Here is a 17,886-nt window from a genome sequence, read left to right as displayed (position 1 = left end):
AACACGCCATGTCTTTCATGATTGTGACTTTGCATGTGAAATTTCATCTTTCCTCATGTTTCCACATCATTTCCATATACTAGTTTTATAATTCATGTCACGCTATATCGTTGTTACTCTTTCTCTTGTTTGTCTCCATAACTAGTCAGCTACTTCCCTATTTTGGGAGCAGGTAAACACTGTAGAGGAGATTCAGATTAGATGCTTCTAGGTGGCATTTCAAGTTGCTCTGGGCCCTGAGACACTGCTCTTTTCTGATGTTCACTTTCTCTATTTGTCCCAGTCCTCCCTCTGGTGGAGGTGTTTAGAATTAGCACACTGGTCATGTGGCCAAAGGTAAGCCAAAGCAGCCTGGCTGATGGACAACCTGAATAAACATCTGCCTCTTATAATGTTTCAAGCTAGCTAATGGGCGTTGTGTTTAGAATGTCTTGGCAGGAGCTTTTTGCCTTGCCACATATTAGTTGGCAGACCCGAAGTTCAATCCCCAGAGCTGTCCTGATGGTCTGAAAGAACAACACATTACAGGCAAACAAATAGCCCAAGAAGAATTAGCTGGTAGAGACGCTCCTTGTTTTCTCCTCTGCGTAAGCTGAGACAGACCTGTTTGCAGAATGTTTGCCTTTGGAGGATTACACCATACAGCAAGGGATCAAACACCAATTAATCATACATGCCAGATATTGCCCCCAATGGTAGTGGACCTCACCTTCCCTGAAAAAGTCATAGTGTTGGTCTTTATCTCTATCCTGAACAGTGTCCAGTTAATACTCATTTCTGTCCACTTGAAGATAACCTAGGCTTTGAATCATATGTGTTCTCAAGCATCCCTGAATATCAAGTTCTCTAAATATGGTGGCTTTAGGTGTATTCTGAGTTGATCTGATTGGTGATTACAGGGACAAACCTTGCTGGGCAGGTTTTGTTTTTTTTTTTTTTAAGTTACTTATTAGCCTGGTTGTGAGGACTCTCACCTGTAAAAAAACAACAAATCTTTAGAAAACATGACAAATTTATCATCTTCATGGCTATTGTGAATTTGATCAGATACTATGTTTATACTACAGTGAGACTTCTAGCAGCAAGAATGGGTTTTAGTTTTAAGTGGCGGGGGAAGAAAATTAATATAATCTATTTGTCATCAGGAGAGTCTACCTTTAAAAAATCGCTATCTCCCATGTGCCATTTGATACATATGTCATAGGCAAGGAATGATGATCTATTGTCTTAGTGTCCATCTGACTAGTTTCTGGTTGAGGAAAAATGAGGTGCTACGAGGGGTAACATGAAATAAAATAGAAACAGAACTGGTGGTAAGCCCCCTTAAAGTTCTTAGGTTTCTATGTTCAGAGTAAAGATGACCCTACCCACAAAACGATCATTGATGACGTCATTTACGATGCCTTTGCCCTTCAGTTGGCACTGCACAGGCACTGCTTGGTTCTTCACCACATCTGTAAAGTGCATAGCCACTAGTGGGGAGGTGTAGTTCACCTGTAGGTGGGAGAACAATGATTCTAAGTGTGAGGAGTAGAGGGTGGCTTGCAAGGGGATGGGGGTGGGGTGGGGGAAGGGCATAGGATGGGAAATATTCAGTGCAGGGTGGAATAACCTCCACAAAAGGAACTGAGTAAATCCCATGATGGCAGGTCACAGATGGCTAAAGCAACTGACAAGTTCTCTCTGCCTTGGGAAAGTGGGGAAGTTACACACTTTTCTCATAAGTCACTGTCAGATGTCTGAACTTCCTGTGGGGAAACCAATTCTAATGCAACATGATATGATTTTATGCATATCAGACCATGAACCTAACCAGAACTAGTATTTATCATGTCTCTGGGTGGAGATAAAGCCTTCAATGCCTAAGGCTTCACATTGGAAAAACATGGAAGTATGATTATTTGGACATAATTGAATGCAATGGTGGTGATTTCTCCCGGTTCTGCTGCTAGTTAGCTATGTGGCTTTATTAGGCAAGTCACTTCTTCTCTCTGAACCCTACTATCTCCATCTGCAAACTGAAGAAGTTAGACCACATCTGAGACACCTTCAGATATGAAAATGAGTAGTTGAAATAGAAACCGTAGAGAGCCCCTAGTCTTGGCCAACAGCTATTCACCCTCTTCTCTTACTACAAGCTCCTCCCCAATTCTCATCGGTCCCAACCAGCCTATAATTCATTTGTTTCTCAGACCATTCTGATAACAATGACAAAAGGGGTTAAAGGCTTACGTGAGTCAGTTTGCCGTAGTAAGGGTAGTAACGGAGGTCAAAGGAGGCCGACTCAGGGTAGTATTTGATGGAGCGGATGTCGTTTTCATCACCTCTCTGTAAGTAAAAGCAGGTATTAATAAATGAGGTGCAGGGTCACCGAGTGGTTGGGGTATGAGCTAAAGAGACCTGTGTCCAGGTAAAACTCTTGCATGAGCCACAACCAACTGCCCCAGGAAGGCCATGAAAGCACAGCCCATCTCTATCCTGAGGAGTGCTTGAGGGAGAGAGTGCTGGCTTTTGGTTCAGAGGATACTGAGCACAAGGCCTGGACTGAGGAGGCCAGTAGTGCTCAGTTCTCTGGGCTCCTAGGCTCCTAGGGAACCCAGAAAGGACTCCAAAGGGTTTATAATGTCTGATGTCGCTCTGGCCAGAGGGCCTACTGTGCTACCTTTTCTCCAAAGAATCATCCTGGCACCACCTTGGACTTTGGAACTGAAGCAGATATAAGTTGGAACACCTTGAGCAAATCCCACTCTCCGGCAGCATGCACACTTGGCCTCAGTCTGTTGGAAGTCAGACTGGGTACGCAGGGACCTGATGGTGGGACTCAGGAGATAGTTGGCGCACTGAAACTCTTGTCCCCAACCACATTCTCTGTAGTGTTTAATTACAGCAGGCAGAGTCAGGAGGATAAGCAAGAAGGAGCCAACACTGGAAATGACTAAACAAACACTTCCACCCTCATTGACTCACTGGATAGGAGACTCCTCATTCTGCCTGCTCATTAGACTTGTCCTAAATAGCAGAGGTCTGGGAGCGAAGAAGGGACTAATAGTGCCACATTGCTAACAAATCATTTGCTAGAGTCATGTGATGACTTTTGTCACTATAGTATCATCCTTCTTAGTATGAATTGAGTTCTCCTTAGTTTATTCTAGTAATTATCTCATCCGGTGTGATTTCCATGGGTGGGTGTGGATTTGACCAGTATTGATTATTATGGAATGTATAAGTACTTTTTCAGTATTTCGTTTTCTTTTTAAAGGACAGTTCTCAGCAAATTTTGATGTAAGCTGAAAAATATATAGCTTCTACTAGGGAACCATAAATGGGACTCAGTCCAATTAAAATGCTAGTTTAGGAGTTGGTCTTTATGATTTATTTATATAGTCTTCTAAAAGCAATGAAATTCATTTTTGTGAATGGTCTGTGGAATCAGTTCCACTTGTTAGTTGTCATGCCTCACATGTATGTGTTTTTACACATACTCACATACATATGAACAAAACGAATGTCCTGCCTCATTCATCTGGCAAGCAAAACCTGACCGGTATCACTACCACTCACATGGAACTAACCTCTCCCTTTTCCTGTCCCTACAGCACCTGTGATACTTGATTTAAGAGATACAATCGTATTTATCTCGGCACTCCTGACACTTTGCAAAGCACCTGGTCCTTAATAAGTCATCACTGAATACTTGCTGATTATAGACTATTGGTTGAATAGATACTGCCTTCTGCTGCTTTCTGATCTGCCGGCATTGAGTTTTGAGCAGTATTTCTAATGCTGAGAATGGGATACCTGGCTTCACATACTTACAAGACAACTGTCCAGGCTTGGTGGTGGTGGGGGGGAGTTCAGTTGATACCAAACAGGAGGGACCTATTTGTAGGTTTAAGAAACAAACCCAAGATCTAGGACTTTTCCCTACGAAAGAGCTAATTGGTACAGATGAGGTAGGAGTTAATGGTCCCTCGAAGGACAGTTAATTAGCATATTAATGGAGTTCTGTTTATACTTCCCTTGGAGTCATTTGTTATTGCAACACCCAGAGCCACTGGTCATTGCTGCAAAAAGTGAAAATCAGTTTTAAAAGCAGGGACTAATGACTGTAATGAAGGCCATTTGTTTAGTTCAAAGAAACAAGTAATTAGAGCTAAAAGCAAAAGTGTAAACAGAATCCCAATTAATGACTTGGCACATTGTTGTTCCCTGCTGTGGCCCTTATCTAAGGTTATGTTTGACTTTCACAGGTATAAATCAACACACACACACACACACACACACACACACACACACACACACAATGCTGTCTGGAAGTGAGGAAGCCTGAAGATACTAAAGAGAGGTATAGTTATAAAAATATGAACCTTTCCCTAATCCATAGCCAGGATGAAGCATCTGTTTGCAGGAAACAGATGTGTTAGCCATACTTACTCAATAATGCACTTTACCTGAACTTTGCAGGAAACTGTCACAGGATCTCCATGCTCAGGACGAAAGCCTACAATCTAGCAAAAATAGAACCAGCGTTTTAAAACACAGCAAAACAGATTTGCCAGTCAAAATGGGGTTTTTCTAAATTCTAAGGTGGAGTCATCCTTCCTTAAGTCTAAGTATGATCTATTTTGCTCTCTCAGAAATGTTAGGAAAAGCACAAAATGAAAAATGTTTCCAGAGCTATGCAGCCCACCCACCACACTTTAGAATACTCCTTTTGTGCCCGGTACAATGGCAACTGCAGCAAGATAACCCTGAAGATAGAAGGAACTTTCTGGTTTCAACAGTTGTACTTGATAAGACTCTAACACGCCTCAGACATGTGGAGAGCAAGAAAATGCATTTCTTCCACTAAAATAACCCTCCCCCACCCCACCCTCCTCTAAATTCCCTTTTCCAAATAACTCCGGAGACCTTCTTTCTGACAAACAACATCAAAGGGTAGGGTTGGGGGTGGGAGTGGGGAAGAAGTGTTTCAGGAGAAAAAGGAATTATTGTTCAATAGCTTTGTCCGGTAGTCAGTAAAAATGGCCAAACATGCAATGTTTGAAGACAGCCCAAGAGAAATGGAGTAGCTAGAGCCTTCCTATCCAGCTCATCCACTTATCATCAGCAGAGTATCAAGGGGCACTATACCCGGTTCATCTTTAAAAGGATGCAGGGCTGCCCAGTAGAGTAGCCAAAAGTGGGGTCCTCCAGGCCAGAGCAGTTCTTTAGGAAGGAGCGCTTAAATTGGCAAGCTTTCTTGTCCTCATCCTCATCGCCATCTTGGATGAAGTACTGCCCCGGGGGACAATCCACATTCATTTCCTCTTGCAGACTGTCATTATAACCTAAAGTGGGTGGGTGGCAAAGGGTGAAGTTAGACAGGTGCTACCAGGGAAGGCTGTGTTTGTTTTCAGTAGCCTCCCCCAGCTTCCTTTCTTCAGCTTTCTATGCAACCCTAAAAGTCCACTCAATCTGTCCTAAATTCTGTGACCTGGCATCAGGGGCTCAAAACCCTCTATCAGCAATATCTCTTCCAGGAAGCCTGCTGGACTAGCCCCTCAGCCCTTTTTGATGGTCTGTCCCCTCGTTTCTGTTTCCCTCAGAACTTAGAGATTTCTATCACTCTGTCATACATTGATCCCTTGATAATTTTTCTCCATTTCCCCATATTTCTCTTCAGATATGGTGAATTGTAAACTTGGAGGGCTACTTCTGGGAGAGGAATAGGCACATAGATAGCTTTTGGAGAGGGACTGAGACATGGCAAGTCGTGGTGTATATCAAGAGGCAAAGAAAGTGCCTGAATTTAATCTTTTTAAGTTCAACTTAGGAAATATGTCCCTTTGAGGAGGCATCTGGTACAAGAGAGTGAGCCCTGTGCATTGTGGGACAGGAGAGGAACAGGAGGGGGAGATAAATCAGCGTCTTATTCTTCACAGAAAGACAGAAACCAATGACAGTCATAGGGATGCCGCCGAGAGGGGCAAGAGGGAGCACTCTTGTCTGTTGAGACCTCAGGTACTCAGTTACTGTCCTTTTTCACTGGATGGGACGTAATGTGTGTCTGATGCATGCAAATCAGGAAGAGAGTTGAAAGCTGTTATCTGTGAACTGACTTTTTGAGCTACAAGATGTCATGGAACTGGCCTTTGGAAATCTCCACATTAGTTCCAGTTTTGTTCTAAACAATGGAGTCCAGTTAGTCCTGTTAGATGCAGCCCCCTGTGTGTTCATGTTCCAAGTAGTTGGATTTCTCAGAAGAGATTGCCACCTACGAGTGACCAGAGGTTAAATTCCAGTTATACCACTGGATCCTCTTCTAGACAGTTTGTGGCTTCAGTTTGATATTATTAAGAAGCAACTGGCAATTTTAAGTCCATTCCAATCACTGTTATGCATTTATTTTTCCTTTGATGATGTTATATTCAAGGTTTTGTTCTAATATGTATATTTTTAGAGTGAGAACTATGTTCAAACAATAACTTTCTAAATAGAAGCTGTAATCACATGCTTATTGTTTCTCTTGAGGTGGTTCCATCAAAAATAATGTGACATGGGCATGACCCTTATTGCAAAATTCCAGTCCACATGGGAATGAAACTGATACTCTAGGATGTCTATTTTGAGAAATGTTCCTTTTAAATAGGGCATATTGTCTATACTTAGGAACGAAAAACCCAGTGTTTTTCCTCATGTTCCCCACCTCTAACATCAGGTCAGGATTGGTATTTCCCTATCTTCTCAGGAGGATTTCTTTAGTAGAGATTTGGGCAACACCCTTGCAATAGCTCACGTACATTTTTTTTTTTTGGAGGGAAAAGATATTGTGCTGACTATGATGCCCCAAATGGGGAGGGGCAGTTGGCCAAAAAAGAAGCTATATGAATTCACAAGAACTCTGTTTCCCTCATCTTACAAGTGAGAAGTCTGAAACATAGGCTTACCCCACATAACACTGAGCATTACTGATACTAAGTTGAGCTTCTAACTCCTTTTATGTCAGCAGCAATGAATTATGAAAAACAGCAACTTCTTTCGCTTTAAAGGTCACACACATCACCTGCAGATGCTGTTCAAAGGCAGGTCCTGGTTTAGCAGGTCTGGGGTGGAGTCCGAGATTCTGCCTTTCTTACAGACTCCCAGGTTTTGCTGATGTGCTCGTCCCTGGCTCACACCTTGGATAGCCAGGGCGTCAAGAGCGTGGATGTGGGTTTTCATACTGGTTTTACTGCTGGGAGTGTTTGATCAAAGGGGAGTGTTTACTTCCCTTTTCTGAGTCTCAGTTCCCTCACTTTGTAAAATAGGGATGCTATGCAGGATTAAAGTTAAATCACAAAATTCATGCATTAAAATAACACTTCCCATCACATAATTTGTCTTAATCCAGTGCAGGTACTGTGGCTCCTCCCTTTTTGTTCCTAGACCAGGACAACCAAACCAGTCTAACAGGCTTCAACCCCCACCTCCAACCCCTCCCAGAAATAACAGATGCAGCAAGCCACCAGGTCTCCTTTAGAGTCTGTGTCCTCTGTGTTCCATCTTAACTGAGCTACTACTTCAGTTTTCAACCTTTAGAAGGGCCTCTCAAAAAGCCATTCCTTTGTCCCTGAAGATGTGTCTGATGCTGCTGTAGAGAGAGCATCTTAAAACTCTTGTGATCAAAATGTAGGAGTGTCTGCTGCCCAGATTCTCTTCCTCTGACTCCCTTCTGGAATGCTGTTAAATAAAGACACTTCAGCTCTTCAAGATGGCCCACCTCCAAGAAATGAATTCTCTTACCTTGAGAGAGTATAGGATACAGGAATCTTCTAGTTTGGGAGAACATGCTTCTCTTGTCACCACTACCCCCCCAGGATGGTGCTTTTATAATGGAATCCTTATTGAGCCAGCTGGATGTGGCCGGGACACAACTAGATGCTGTAAGGTGCTCACAAAGAGAAAACACATTCTCTGCCCACAGTGACAGTGAACTTACCATCCCGCTGGAGAGTCAGCTTGTATGCTTTTAAGGTAACATACAGTCAGAAACTAGAGCAGTTTGGATGGTATCTGGAGGTGCTGGGGGGAATGCAAGGTGAGGGAGGGCTGCATGCTGCACGCATGATGGCCTGGGAGCAGGATGACTGGGCCAGGTGAACTTTGAGTTTTGAAATCCCACCAGCATCTTCCAAACAGACTTCCAACATTCAGTGGAACTTACCCTGGAGAAAGCCATTTAGGCTAATCACATAGTGCTGCCAAGTGTCAGGTTCAGAAACGTTGAAGTTGAAGTTCAGGCTATGGGCGAAGGGTCTGATCATAACTCCTGCAATGAAAACAGGTCTTGAATAGATTAACCCATTCTTGGGATAGCTTTTTTGTATCAATTCCCATGAAACCATTTCCCACCAGGCAATCAAAATGAAAAGAACCATAATTTGCCAAGTACCATTTTACTTTTAATAATTGAATCCCTAAGTCATTACCGGGAAGAGCCAAAGTTAATTGAGACCGAACATGCTGTGCAAGCAGATTTCTGTCCAGCCAATTCTGACAACACAGGGCACTTGGGCACTCACCAGGAGGCTTCACCCTTTCAGTGAAGGTCGGTAGGTAAGGACTGATGGTCAGGAATAGAGTGTACATGCAGAGGGTGATCACTGCAGCCAGGGAGGCGTAGAAGAAGAAGTAGATGACTAAGATCAGGCCTGCAGGACAATCAGAGATGAGAGTGGTCAGTGTTTGCCAATGAACCCTGCCTCCTTACCTGGACTCGGGAACTGGAACCAACCCGAACAGACAGGATGGCTTTCAGTTTATTCTCCCAATTCAGTATGTCCTTGCTCATTAGATTTCACCAGTTTGGAACTGGTGAGAATTGTGTTGGAGGTTTGACTGCAGTTTACCTTTACAGCATCTCCGATGGAAGGGCTTGCTGAGCAAATGATGACCATGAACAAGATTATAGGGAATTGGAGCATAAAGTACTACAGAGGGTAAATTACTCAAGCGTCCTTTGGCAGCGGTTGATGTCCTAAGTGCAAATCATTTCTCACTATTCATTAAAGCAGGAGTCCTGAAGAGCCCTAGCAGCTTGGTTCCAGCGATTATACGTATTTGCAAGTGATGGAAACAACATTTCTGTTCATATAGTCTGTAATTCAAATTTTTGATTAATTTCCACTGGACTTCCTCTAATCAAGACAAAATGAGGCCTCACCCTACTTATTTCAAATCTTATTCATCTTTACAAGAGTTTAAGTGGCTCTGCTTTTCAAGAGAATTCTAACACAGGATAGGTGAGCGACGAAGAGGAATTATGCTGCTTGCTGCCTGTGACCCCTACCCATGAGTTTGCGAAGATATAGAACCTCTCCGCACCCCCGATTTCTCACAGGTAAAATGGGTGTGGATTTACCACTTAACTCATATCCTGCTCTACCCCTGAGGGCATCTGCAACTCAGCCTTCTTTACATCCTGTCCTGACTTTATCACTTCCAAGCTGTTTAATCTTGGACATGCTGTTCATCTTTCTGGATCTCAATTTCCTCATCTGTAAAATGAAGATAATAATGTTACTTACTTCTTAGCATTGAATAATGCATATAAATGGATAGCACAGAGCCAGGAAGATGCTAAGTGCTCTATAAATGGCAGTCTGCAAACTGTTGTTCATACTGTTACTGCTGTGGGACTGGAAGCTGGTGGCATCAACTCCCCTGTGTGCACTGTATTAGACTAGGTTTGCCCTGGGATTAGGCAGCACAGAGTGAGGTGAATGAGCGTGAGATTGCTGCTGGGAAGCTCTGTGTAGTTGCTCCTTGGGGCTCTGTCAGGCAACAATATCTGGCTCCATTCACAGCAATGACATGATGTTGAAACTAGAGATTTGAACTGAATAATGAACCAGAAACCAGAACAAACCTTCTAACTTTGCTGTACCCAAGCTGAATCCAAATATTAATTTTTAAATTGAACCATGAACCAAACAAAATTTACCAAAGGAAAAAAAGATGGAGTGGGAAAGGAGAGGGGAAAAGATCCCTGGCTTTCCAACTGGAAATGAGCCTTTGTATTTTGAATTAAAGTGGAACTGGAACATGAACACATGGATTCAGCTGTAGTCCTGGAGAAGCAGCAGCAGCAACAGCACCTGTGTGCCTGGGATACTTGGCAGCTGCCCAGGGCTGTGCTTGCGTGTGCCCTAGTCTGCCTCCTCCATTCCTCTATTCCCATCCCCATCCCCATCCTGGGGATGGATTAACAGTTGGAGCCATCTTGGGAAGAACGGAAGACTCCGTTTCATGTGTGAAGGGAAAGTGGTGGACTACAGGTACACTTCCCTAGAGATACCTTCCTTCGGGCCCAGGATGTGTGGCCAGGATGCTGTAATAGACTGCCACTAGCAGTGAATTTCCTCAGTCTTACCCAGGAGTCTGTGTCCTGGAGGCGATAAGGAACTACGTTAGCCACCTTCCCATATCTCAGACAAAACCATCAGAACCCTGATCCCTCCAACCCTTATTGTGTTGAATGTCCAAGATCTACTCGGGCTACTCCTTTAGGTGATTCAGTGTTATCTCCTGGATGCGCCACCCAAGCCAGGATAAACCTGGATATCTTGGGTAGAACAGGTATCCATAACCTCAATTCTTCACTCCTCTTACGAAAATGGCTCATCCGGAACTGTAGCCCTACCCATCCTCGGGTCCTGATGGCTTGCTCATTTGCTCATTGCTAGAGTTCATGAAGATGGTGTGGTGTTCTGGCAACAGAATGTGCTCCAGTGTTCATCCAATCTGAGTTTGAATCCCAAGGCTGCTGCTTAACTGTGTGACTTTACACAGGTTACTCCCTAAGCCTCAACTTTAGCACCTGTAAATGAGGATCACAATATTGCTACCTCATATGGTAGTGTTCAGTAAAGTAACATATTGTTCCTAAGAATAGAAGTTGCCCAGCTGTCAAAGGAAAAAAAAAAAAACTAGAATAAATAATAGGGTAGAAGAATGTGTTGGTTATGTGGATGCCCAGGCAAATGTTTGGTGATCTTGGCACTAATGTCATTATATGCCCTTTGCCCAGAGTAGCCAGGCAGAAGGAGCTTGACTTCCTGAGCTTTATCCCAGCTACTCAAAGGTTGGGAAATGTTCTACCTTGTAGTGTCTCCATTTCCCCACTTCCCTGAGAATTTGAAGCTGCCTACTTCATACCCATTTAGTGGCCTATGAATTGTTCTCTACAGGAGCAATTTGCATTAGCTCATCTGGTGAAGACCCAGTGGCTGGCTGTGTCAGAGTTACTGTCTGGCTCCCTCTCCCAGAATCACACTTGTGTTTCACAAGGCCTGTTTTCCCAGTCCTCTTTAGGCAAGGGAGAAACAGCTGTGCCCTGTGGAGCCCCGGTGAGTGTCCAGCATTTGTCTGTAGCTTCCAGAATGTCGGAATGTTCCTTGAATGGTACATTTGTTCCAGTTTGAGTTCGAGGGATGGGCAGGGGTGGGGCAGGGACTGAAGGGGGTGAAGGGAGGTGGGTGTTGTTCAGAGCCCCACACCTGCTATTTCTAATTCCAGGAAACAGAGCTAGTTGTTTCACCCTGACTGAATTGAATTAGAAACAAACGCCAAGGGAGAGAATTCTCAGCCAAAGGGACCTTTAGAAGGCATGACCATCCACTTTAGTAACTTGGCCTCTTGACACTAGGGGGCTCTCATTTTATCCATGGCATCCTATATTGTTTTCTTCTCCTGTGGGTTAACTGAGTTCCAAACCAGCAGCTGTTTTTTTTTTTTTCCTGGGCAGTGCGGGAGCGTGTCAAGTGTGAATTTTACCACAGGCTAAATCTCCTGAGAAGAAAGCTCAGCATGAATACTACAGGAGGTGAATAAGACTCCGGCAGAGGAGTGCTGGGAAAATTTGAAGTAAAAGTGGTGGCTGCATGCAGTACACAGAGGAAATGCTAAGAAATATAATCCTGTCATTGATCCAGCAACATGGAGGCTCAGCATTAGTCTCCTGTCATGATCCTTTCGAGACAGTTTCTCTGTACACTGTGGGAGCATAAACACCCACCAGCTGCAGTCAGGGCAAGGCCTCCCGGCTTTCCCCTGACCTTACTAGGTGAAACAGTGAGTGTGGGTGGGTAACCAGGGACGTGGTCCTCATGTCCTAGAATGTCTTCTAAAAAATCCTTTGAACTTTACAATTTAAACATCTTATTGGAGCCTCCAGCTGATCTGTGAGAGAGGTGAGGCAGGGAGTTTTGGCCCCATCTGACAGGTGAAGAAACTATCAAGAGGGTAAGAAAAGAGCCCAAGGTCACACCAGTAGAAAGTGACAAGGTTAAGAATTAAAAAAAAAAAAAAAAGTCTGAGCTTTCCCAACTCCTTCTTAAGGTCTTTCTCCACTGCACGTGATATCGAGTCCCGTGAATTACAGCTATACAATCAGATTTGTTCCCCACTTGAAGTTTGTTCTCATGGGGCCTTCCCGTAGTCCAGGCAGACCCCATTGAGCCCTTTACACGAGATGGTAAGAGAAGTTTGCAGACAAGCCCATCCAGCGTATGGTAAAGGATTCTTGGATACCAAACCAAAAGCAAAGGACACCCGACTGGGACATTGGGACAACTGGGACTTACTCCAACTCTGACCTGTTCGGGCCAGAGACATCCTTTTCTCTGGATCCCACAGGTATTCGCCCACGATCTGCAATTTCTGCCACCAGGTATTGCCTTCTGGCTGACCCTGAACCTCTTCCTCCTCCTTTTCGTCCTTTTCTTTCTCCTCTTCTTCCTCTTCCTCTTCCTCTCCTATTTCTTCTTCTTCCTCCTCCTCTTCCTCCTCCACCTCCAATTCTGGTACCACCATCACCTGAGCCTCTTCTTCTGCTTCTTCTTCTTCATCTGCTAGGTAGTTCTGGTTCGCTTCATCCTGATCATCCTAGAGCAGTCACAAAGCACAATCCCCATTTTGAAAATAATTCCAATGGGGCACCCCCACCCAGCCAAACAGAAATGGAAAATGACTCAATATTTGGAGATGCTTCAAATTTCCACTTCCCCATAACCACAGCCATTGGTACAGGAGGCAGATTTTCATTCTCTATTTTGTTGAAGGAAATATCCTTTCAACCACCCATTTGGACCCAATAGTCTTTACATAGATGTGCAAGTTTTACTGTCAGCTTCTGGCTTTCCCCCTAGAACTGTGCTTATTGCTACCCTGTCCCAGGACCTTCCATTTAACTTTGACTTTTCGAGGCAGAGCTGAGCTCCTCACTAGAGGATGGAGTCGTTTTGACACCTGTGCCAGTGACGGCACATTGTTAGTCCAATCCAATATGGTTCTAACACTCTATATACTTTCAGCTGCTCAATTCTCCATCCCAAGCTGTGGCTAAAAATAGCCTGGGACAGACATCAGGAGGAGAGGCCAGCTGCCGTACCGCTCCTCAAAACTTAGCCTGCCCACCCAACAGGAGCAAGAGCTAGGGAATTGTTTGCAGCTTCTTTGACCCTTGCCTGAGCTGTGGCTTTTTCCCACCTTCAGATGGACAGACCACCTGATTCTGGGACCCTACAGATACTCATTTCCTGCCCTCCCCACCCCTGACCCCATGCCCTAGGCAAAAAAACTCTGGGCACTTAGCAGGCACTCAGCACAGATTTGTTGATTGACTGATTGTAGCCATTACTTGAGCTCTAAAACTGTAATCTTCTCTGAGTGGTTCCAAGAAAATCAAACGAAAAGGGAGAAAACCCCAGACTTCTCTCAATGATATTTCAAGTGCTTCCTTGCCCCAGGCTGGCGAGTTGGATCCTTGCTTTTTGCGGGTCTGCCAAGGATCATGGCAGCAGCAGCAAAAAAAAAAAAAAAAAAAGAGGCCACTCCCCCAACTTCTTTCTGCTGTCTAAATCCTAAGAGTGGCAGGGCCTGTGCACCTGTTGAGGCTGGATTTGTCAAATCATAGAGGCCAGGGGCCACCTTCCCTGACTGGTTTCCTCAAAGGCCGTTTAGAGGACACTCAGCTGAAAAGACTGCCATGGTGGGATGGGGGTGGGGGTAGGGTCAGTAAATTGGATTGTTTAGAATCAGTAAAAGTGATATAAAATAACAAGACTACTCCAAGTATTCAGTCTTCTCAGCACTATCTAGATCTTGATTATAAGCCCTCTGTTATCTGATTTGTTCAGATGTACAGCTTTATATCTCACACCATCTCAGGATGAGTGGGGACCTTGGGGATTCACTCATCCATCTGAGGTCCAGAGAGCAGACAAGATCTTGCCAGAACCACACAGCAAATCCATGATAGAGTTGACAGTCTCCAAGCTTATGTCTCTTGATATCCTGAATGGTGACATTCACTCCATCACATTGAGCACAAGGGTCTACAAGTGGCTTAGCTGATTTATGGAGCACAGCACGTGTTCGATTCTGTGTGCCCAAGAGATTGTAGGTGCTTAGACTTAATGATTTCTGACATAGACTCACAGTGTAAGGCTTAGGAGAATAAACCCCATAACTCAATGTTGAAAGGATTACTACAAGTTCTTAACTTGCTTTCGCTTGTGTGTGAACAAGGGTACACACCTGACCTCCCTAACTACATTCTTAGCACCCAGAGGGCAGAGTCCATATTTTCTGAGTCCTTGATGGTCATCCACAGTGTGAAGCCACAGTTAGGTACCCAGTGGATGCAGAACAAATGTCAGTGATGACTGCCTGACTTAAACCCCTGAACCAGGACTCCAGGGGGGATACTCTCCCAGAGCTTGTCATGGTAAGCTCAGCAGTTATGATGGGGAGTAGTCTTGACTGTGATCCCCAAAGAATCTGCTGTAGCTGAGAAAATCAGCAAATTTGAAGTGCAGCTTTCATCACAGAGGAATTTCTATTCCCTTCATATTTTCTCTCTTTGCTGATGCCTGTCCTCCACCTCTGTACCACAGAGGGGCAGCTGGCCTTAGCCTCAGCCTGATCTTATTTGTAGCTATGAGCTCTCACGATAATCCCATTAAAGATGACTTGTCATTAAAGCTTTACCCTCCCGGGAAGAATTAACCTTCTCAGAGCTCATTTCCCCACAGCTCTTATACTGCCTGAGTTCACGAACATCAAATATCTTTTTTCCTCTCCTCAGATTCCAGGTATAGGAGAATCTTACAGTGTGCAACTATTTCTGAAATCCAGTAGGGAATCCATTGGTAATGACAGGTTCTGCTTTTCTCAGTTTCCTAAAGTGACTCTGCCCTCATGTGAATTCGCTGGGATACATAGTGGGTGTGTGCTGTGGTCATCATGTTGCCCTAAAAGGGAAGAGTCTGAAGGGCAGGAGGTGGCTCCATTTTGAGCGCTCTAAATATATAAACATATAAACAGACATCTAAACAAAGAGCAGGACCCAAAGGATAGATTTGTGTCCTCTACTGACGAACAAACTGCAGATATCCAAATGGTGGGTTAATTTTAAAAGAGAAACTAGCACATTCATGGCATCAAATGATTTCTTTATAAACGTGACCAAGCATTCCTAATAAAGAGCAAGACTCCCTGAGACATTTAAAAGTCCAAGCCAGTTGATCAAGAATTGGAATTAAAACCAACACTTGAGCAGCATTACACAGGAAAGAGACCAAGTGAGGACCCATGATACGTGCCCTATCCTGAGAGCTGTCAGAGGAAAGAGTCTATAGCTTGGGCTGGAGCTTTAAGGGGAGCCCTCGGCAGCTGATAGGATATTAGGAGAATTTGTGTTTCTCTATGCTGGCTCTTAACAGTCTTCACCTAACTCTTGAATGGTTATACCTGTGGCCATTCCCAGAGAAAAAATTATGAAAGTTTTTTTCCTCCCGAGGCTTAGCTCACATGGCTCTGGGGGGGGGGGGCGATTTCAGGTATACCTCTCCCCAAAAGTACTCTGTGTGGTTTATATTAATGACTTATAGCAAAGTAAATGCAAGAAACACTGGGTTCAAAGAAATTTCTGAAGCATCTGGAGATAAATAGAGCAATGATGACACCAAAAGAGGGGTGAGAGGAGGGGAACGGGGAGCGGAGGGGGGATGGTATGCTGGGTAGCAATGACTGGTGGGAATCGGAGGCTTGCGAAGTTGCATACTGCAATTATAATGGAAAGAGCACAAGATTAGAAGTGAGGAAACTTCCCTTCTCACTTTGGCTTTCCACTAACTTACAAGTCACTGCCGTGCCCAGAGACCCAGGAGCCACCTCTGCACAATGAGAAATTCCGGAGAGATGGTGTCGGGGTTACTTCCAGCTTCTCTCTAGGATTCTGTGGTTTTAGCTATAGCTTGGAATTTCAGCGTTAGAAAAAGAGCAGCTGGGTTCCTAAGAAGCTCACACCCAAAGGGACAGCTGGGTAGGCAATACCTTTCATTTCCTCTTCCCCTTCCCTTCTCCCTGGGCGAAATTTCCTACTCTGGGAGTGAAACCTGTACACTCAAACTCCAAAAGTTCTGTTCAAATTCTAGACTCCCAAGAAAAAATTTTAGAAAGCGCCTTCTTCTTGGTATCTTCCCCTTCCCTTGTCTTTCTTCTGCAGGAAGAGGGGTTTCCTCATTGATCCAGAAATTTTGGGTGTAGTGGGATGCTGGGAGCCCTCCTGCTCACTCTTGAAACTAATGGTCTTTGTAAAACTTCACTATTTCTGCCCATCCCAAGGAGAAGCATTCATAAACCAAGACCTGTACAGCCCCCTAACCCACCCCACTACAAAGGTACAGCAAAATTTTCTGCTCCTTGAGACTCACAAGTCTGAAGCGATAACCGTAAGGGAAGGCTGGAGCCCTTCTGGATCGGAGCTGCCTTCTCATGGCTGTTCAGTGGGCAGAGATGCAGCAGATGCAGGCAAGAGGGTGAGAGTCTGGAGCTTCTGCTGGTACAGGAGACACTGGTTGCTGGGGACACTTGGCACTTAGTAAAAGTGAACCCTCCTGGCACGAGCACTTCCCCAAAATAATCTAACATGCCCCTCTCTCATTGGCTGGCCCCTTCCCTGCATTAAAGGAAAGCCCTTATGGAAAAGCAAGCTCATCATTACAGGGAGGGGGAGATATTCTGGGTCACGAGGATGAGCAAATCACCCCCTCCAATTTCAAGTCTCTTCCCCCCCTCGCCCCCCGCCTTCTCTAACGCCTGAGATACTATGGATCCAATGGAAATCTTGAGTCGTGCTCACAATTGAGAGCTGGATATCAGTGTATGCAGAGGGTAGGGCGGGGGTGGGAGTTGGGGGTGAGGGGAGATGGCCAAGAATAACTTTCTTTTTTCATAAGGCTGATCTCATGCAAAAGGATCTAGGGTGTCAGGAAAGATTCCCTTTGCTCTCCCCACCCCACACACACACCAGGCCACCTACAATATTCCTTAGTTTTGTCAATCTATGAGCCCCTTGAAATGTGGACTATGCATTCTGATTTTAGAGCCAGGCTTTTGCTTTGCCCCTCCCACCCAAAGAGAGTCTTTGGACATAAAGAAGGCTCTTCTAGCCCACATGTCAGAATGGCCCCATCAGTCGCTGCCCCTCATACACACCCTTTGGAATCCTGGCCAAATTTCTGTAGTGGTTAAGATCTATATTTATCCCTTAGCATCAGGGCAGGGAACAAGCCAGAACTTTGCAGTGTCAGTTTCCCAGACATATATAACTTCTGAAGTCAATGTGGGATCCAGCAAAAGAAAAATTAATAGAAATAGCCAGGGACTTGTATAGCATGTTTGGTCTACCCCAGTGGAGCCTGAGTGGAGTTTGTGATGCCGCCTTCAGAAATCACCCCACATTACATCCAGGTGGCTGAGAATGTTGCAGATACTGACATTCTGAGCTTATTCATAACCAAGAAAAATAGCACAATAGCTTAGATTGATATATTTATTTCTAATTCCAAGTCTAGGCTC

General features: G+C 44.5%; 1 protein-coding gene across 2 annotated transcripts; it reads right to left on the bottom strand.

Moving 5' to 3' along the window:
• Positions 1-1,311: 1,311 nt before the first annotated feature.
• ATP1B4 (ATPase, Na+/K+ transporting, beta 4 polypeptide) lies at positions 1,312-16,829 on the bottom strand. Of its 2 annotated transcripts, none has more exons than XM_004685762.1 (8): positions 16,740-16,829; positions 12,606-12,906; positions 8,544-8,672; positions 8,186-8,290; positions 5,134-5,330; positions 4,452-4,508; positions 2,233-2,328; positions 1,312-1,494 (listed from the first exon to the last, which is right to left on the bottom strand). In XM_004685762.1, the coding sequence occupies exons 1-8, from the start codon at positions 16,800-16,802 to the stop codon at positions 1,333-1,335; spliced, it is 1,110 nt and encodes a 369-aa protein (XP_004685819.1). In that variant the 5' UTR covers positions 16,803-16,829; the 3' UTR covers positions 1,312-1,332. The 2 variants fall into 2 exon arrangements, with proteins under 2 accessions (XP_004685819.1, XP_004685820.1); XM_004685763.1 differs by having other exon boundaries at positions 1,333-1,494; positions 12,618-12,906; positions 16,740-16,802.
• Between the last annotated feature and the right edge of the window lie 1,057 nt (positions 16,830-17,886).

The sequence above is a fragment of the Condylura cristata genome, unplaced genomic scaffold, assembly GCF_000260355.1.
Source record: "Condylura cristata isolate star-nosed mole 26May11 unplaced genomic scaffold, ConCri1.0 scaffold00019, whole genome shotgun sequence".
Classification (NCBI taxonomy): Eukaryota; Metazoa; Chordata; class Mammalia; order Eulipotyphla; family Talpidae; genus Condylura; species Condylura cristata.
The sequence above is the reverse complement of the archived record's forward strand: the minus strand, read 5'-3'. Positions and strand labels throughout refer to the sequence as shown.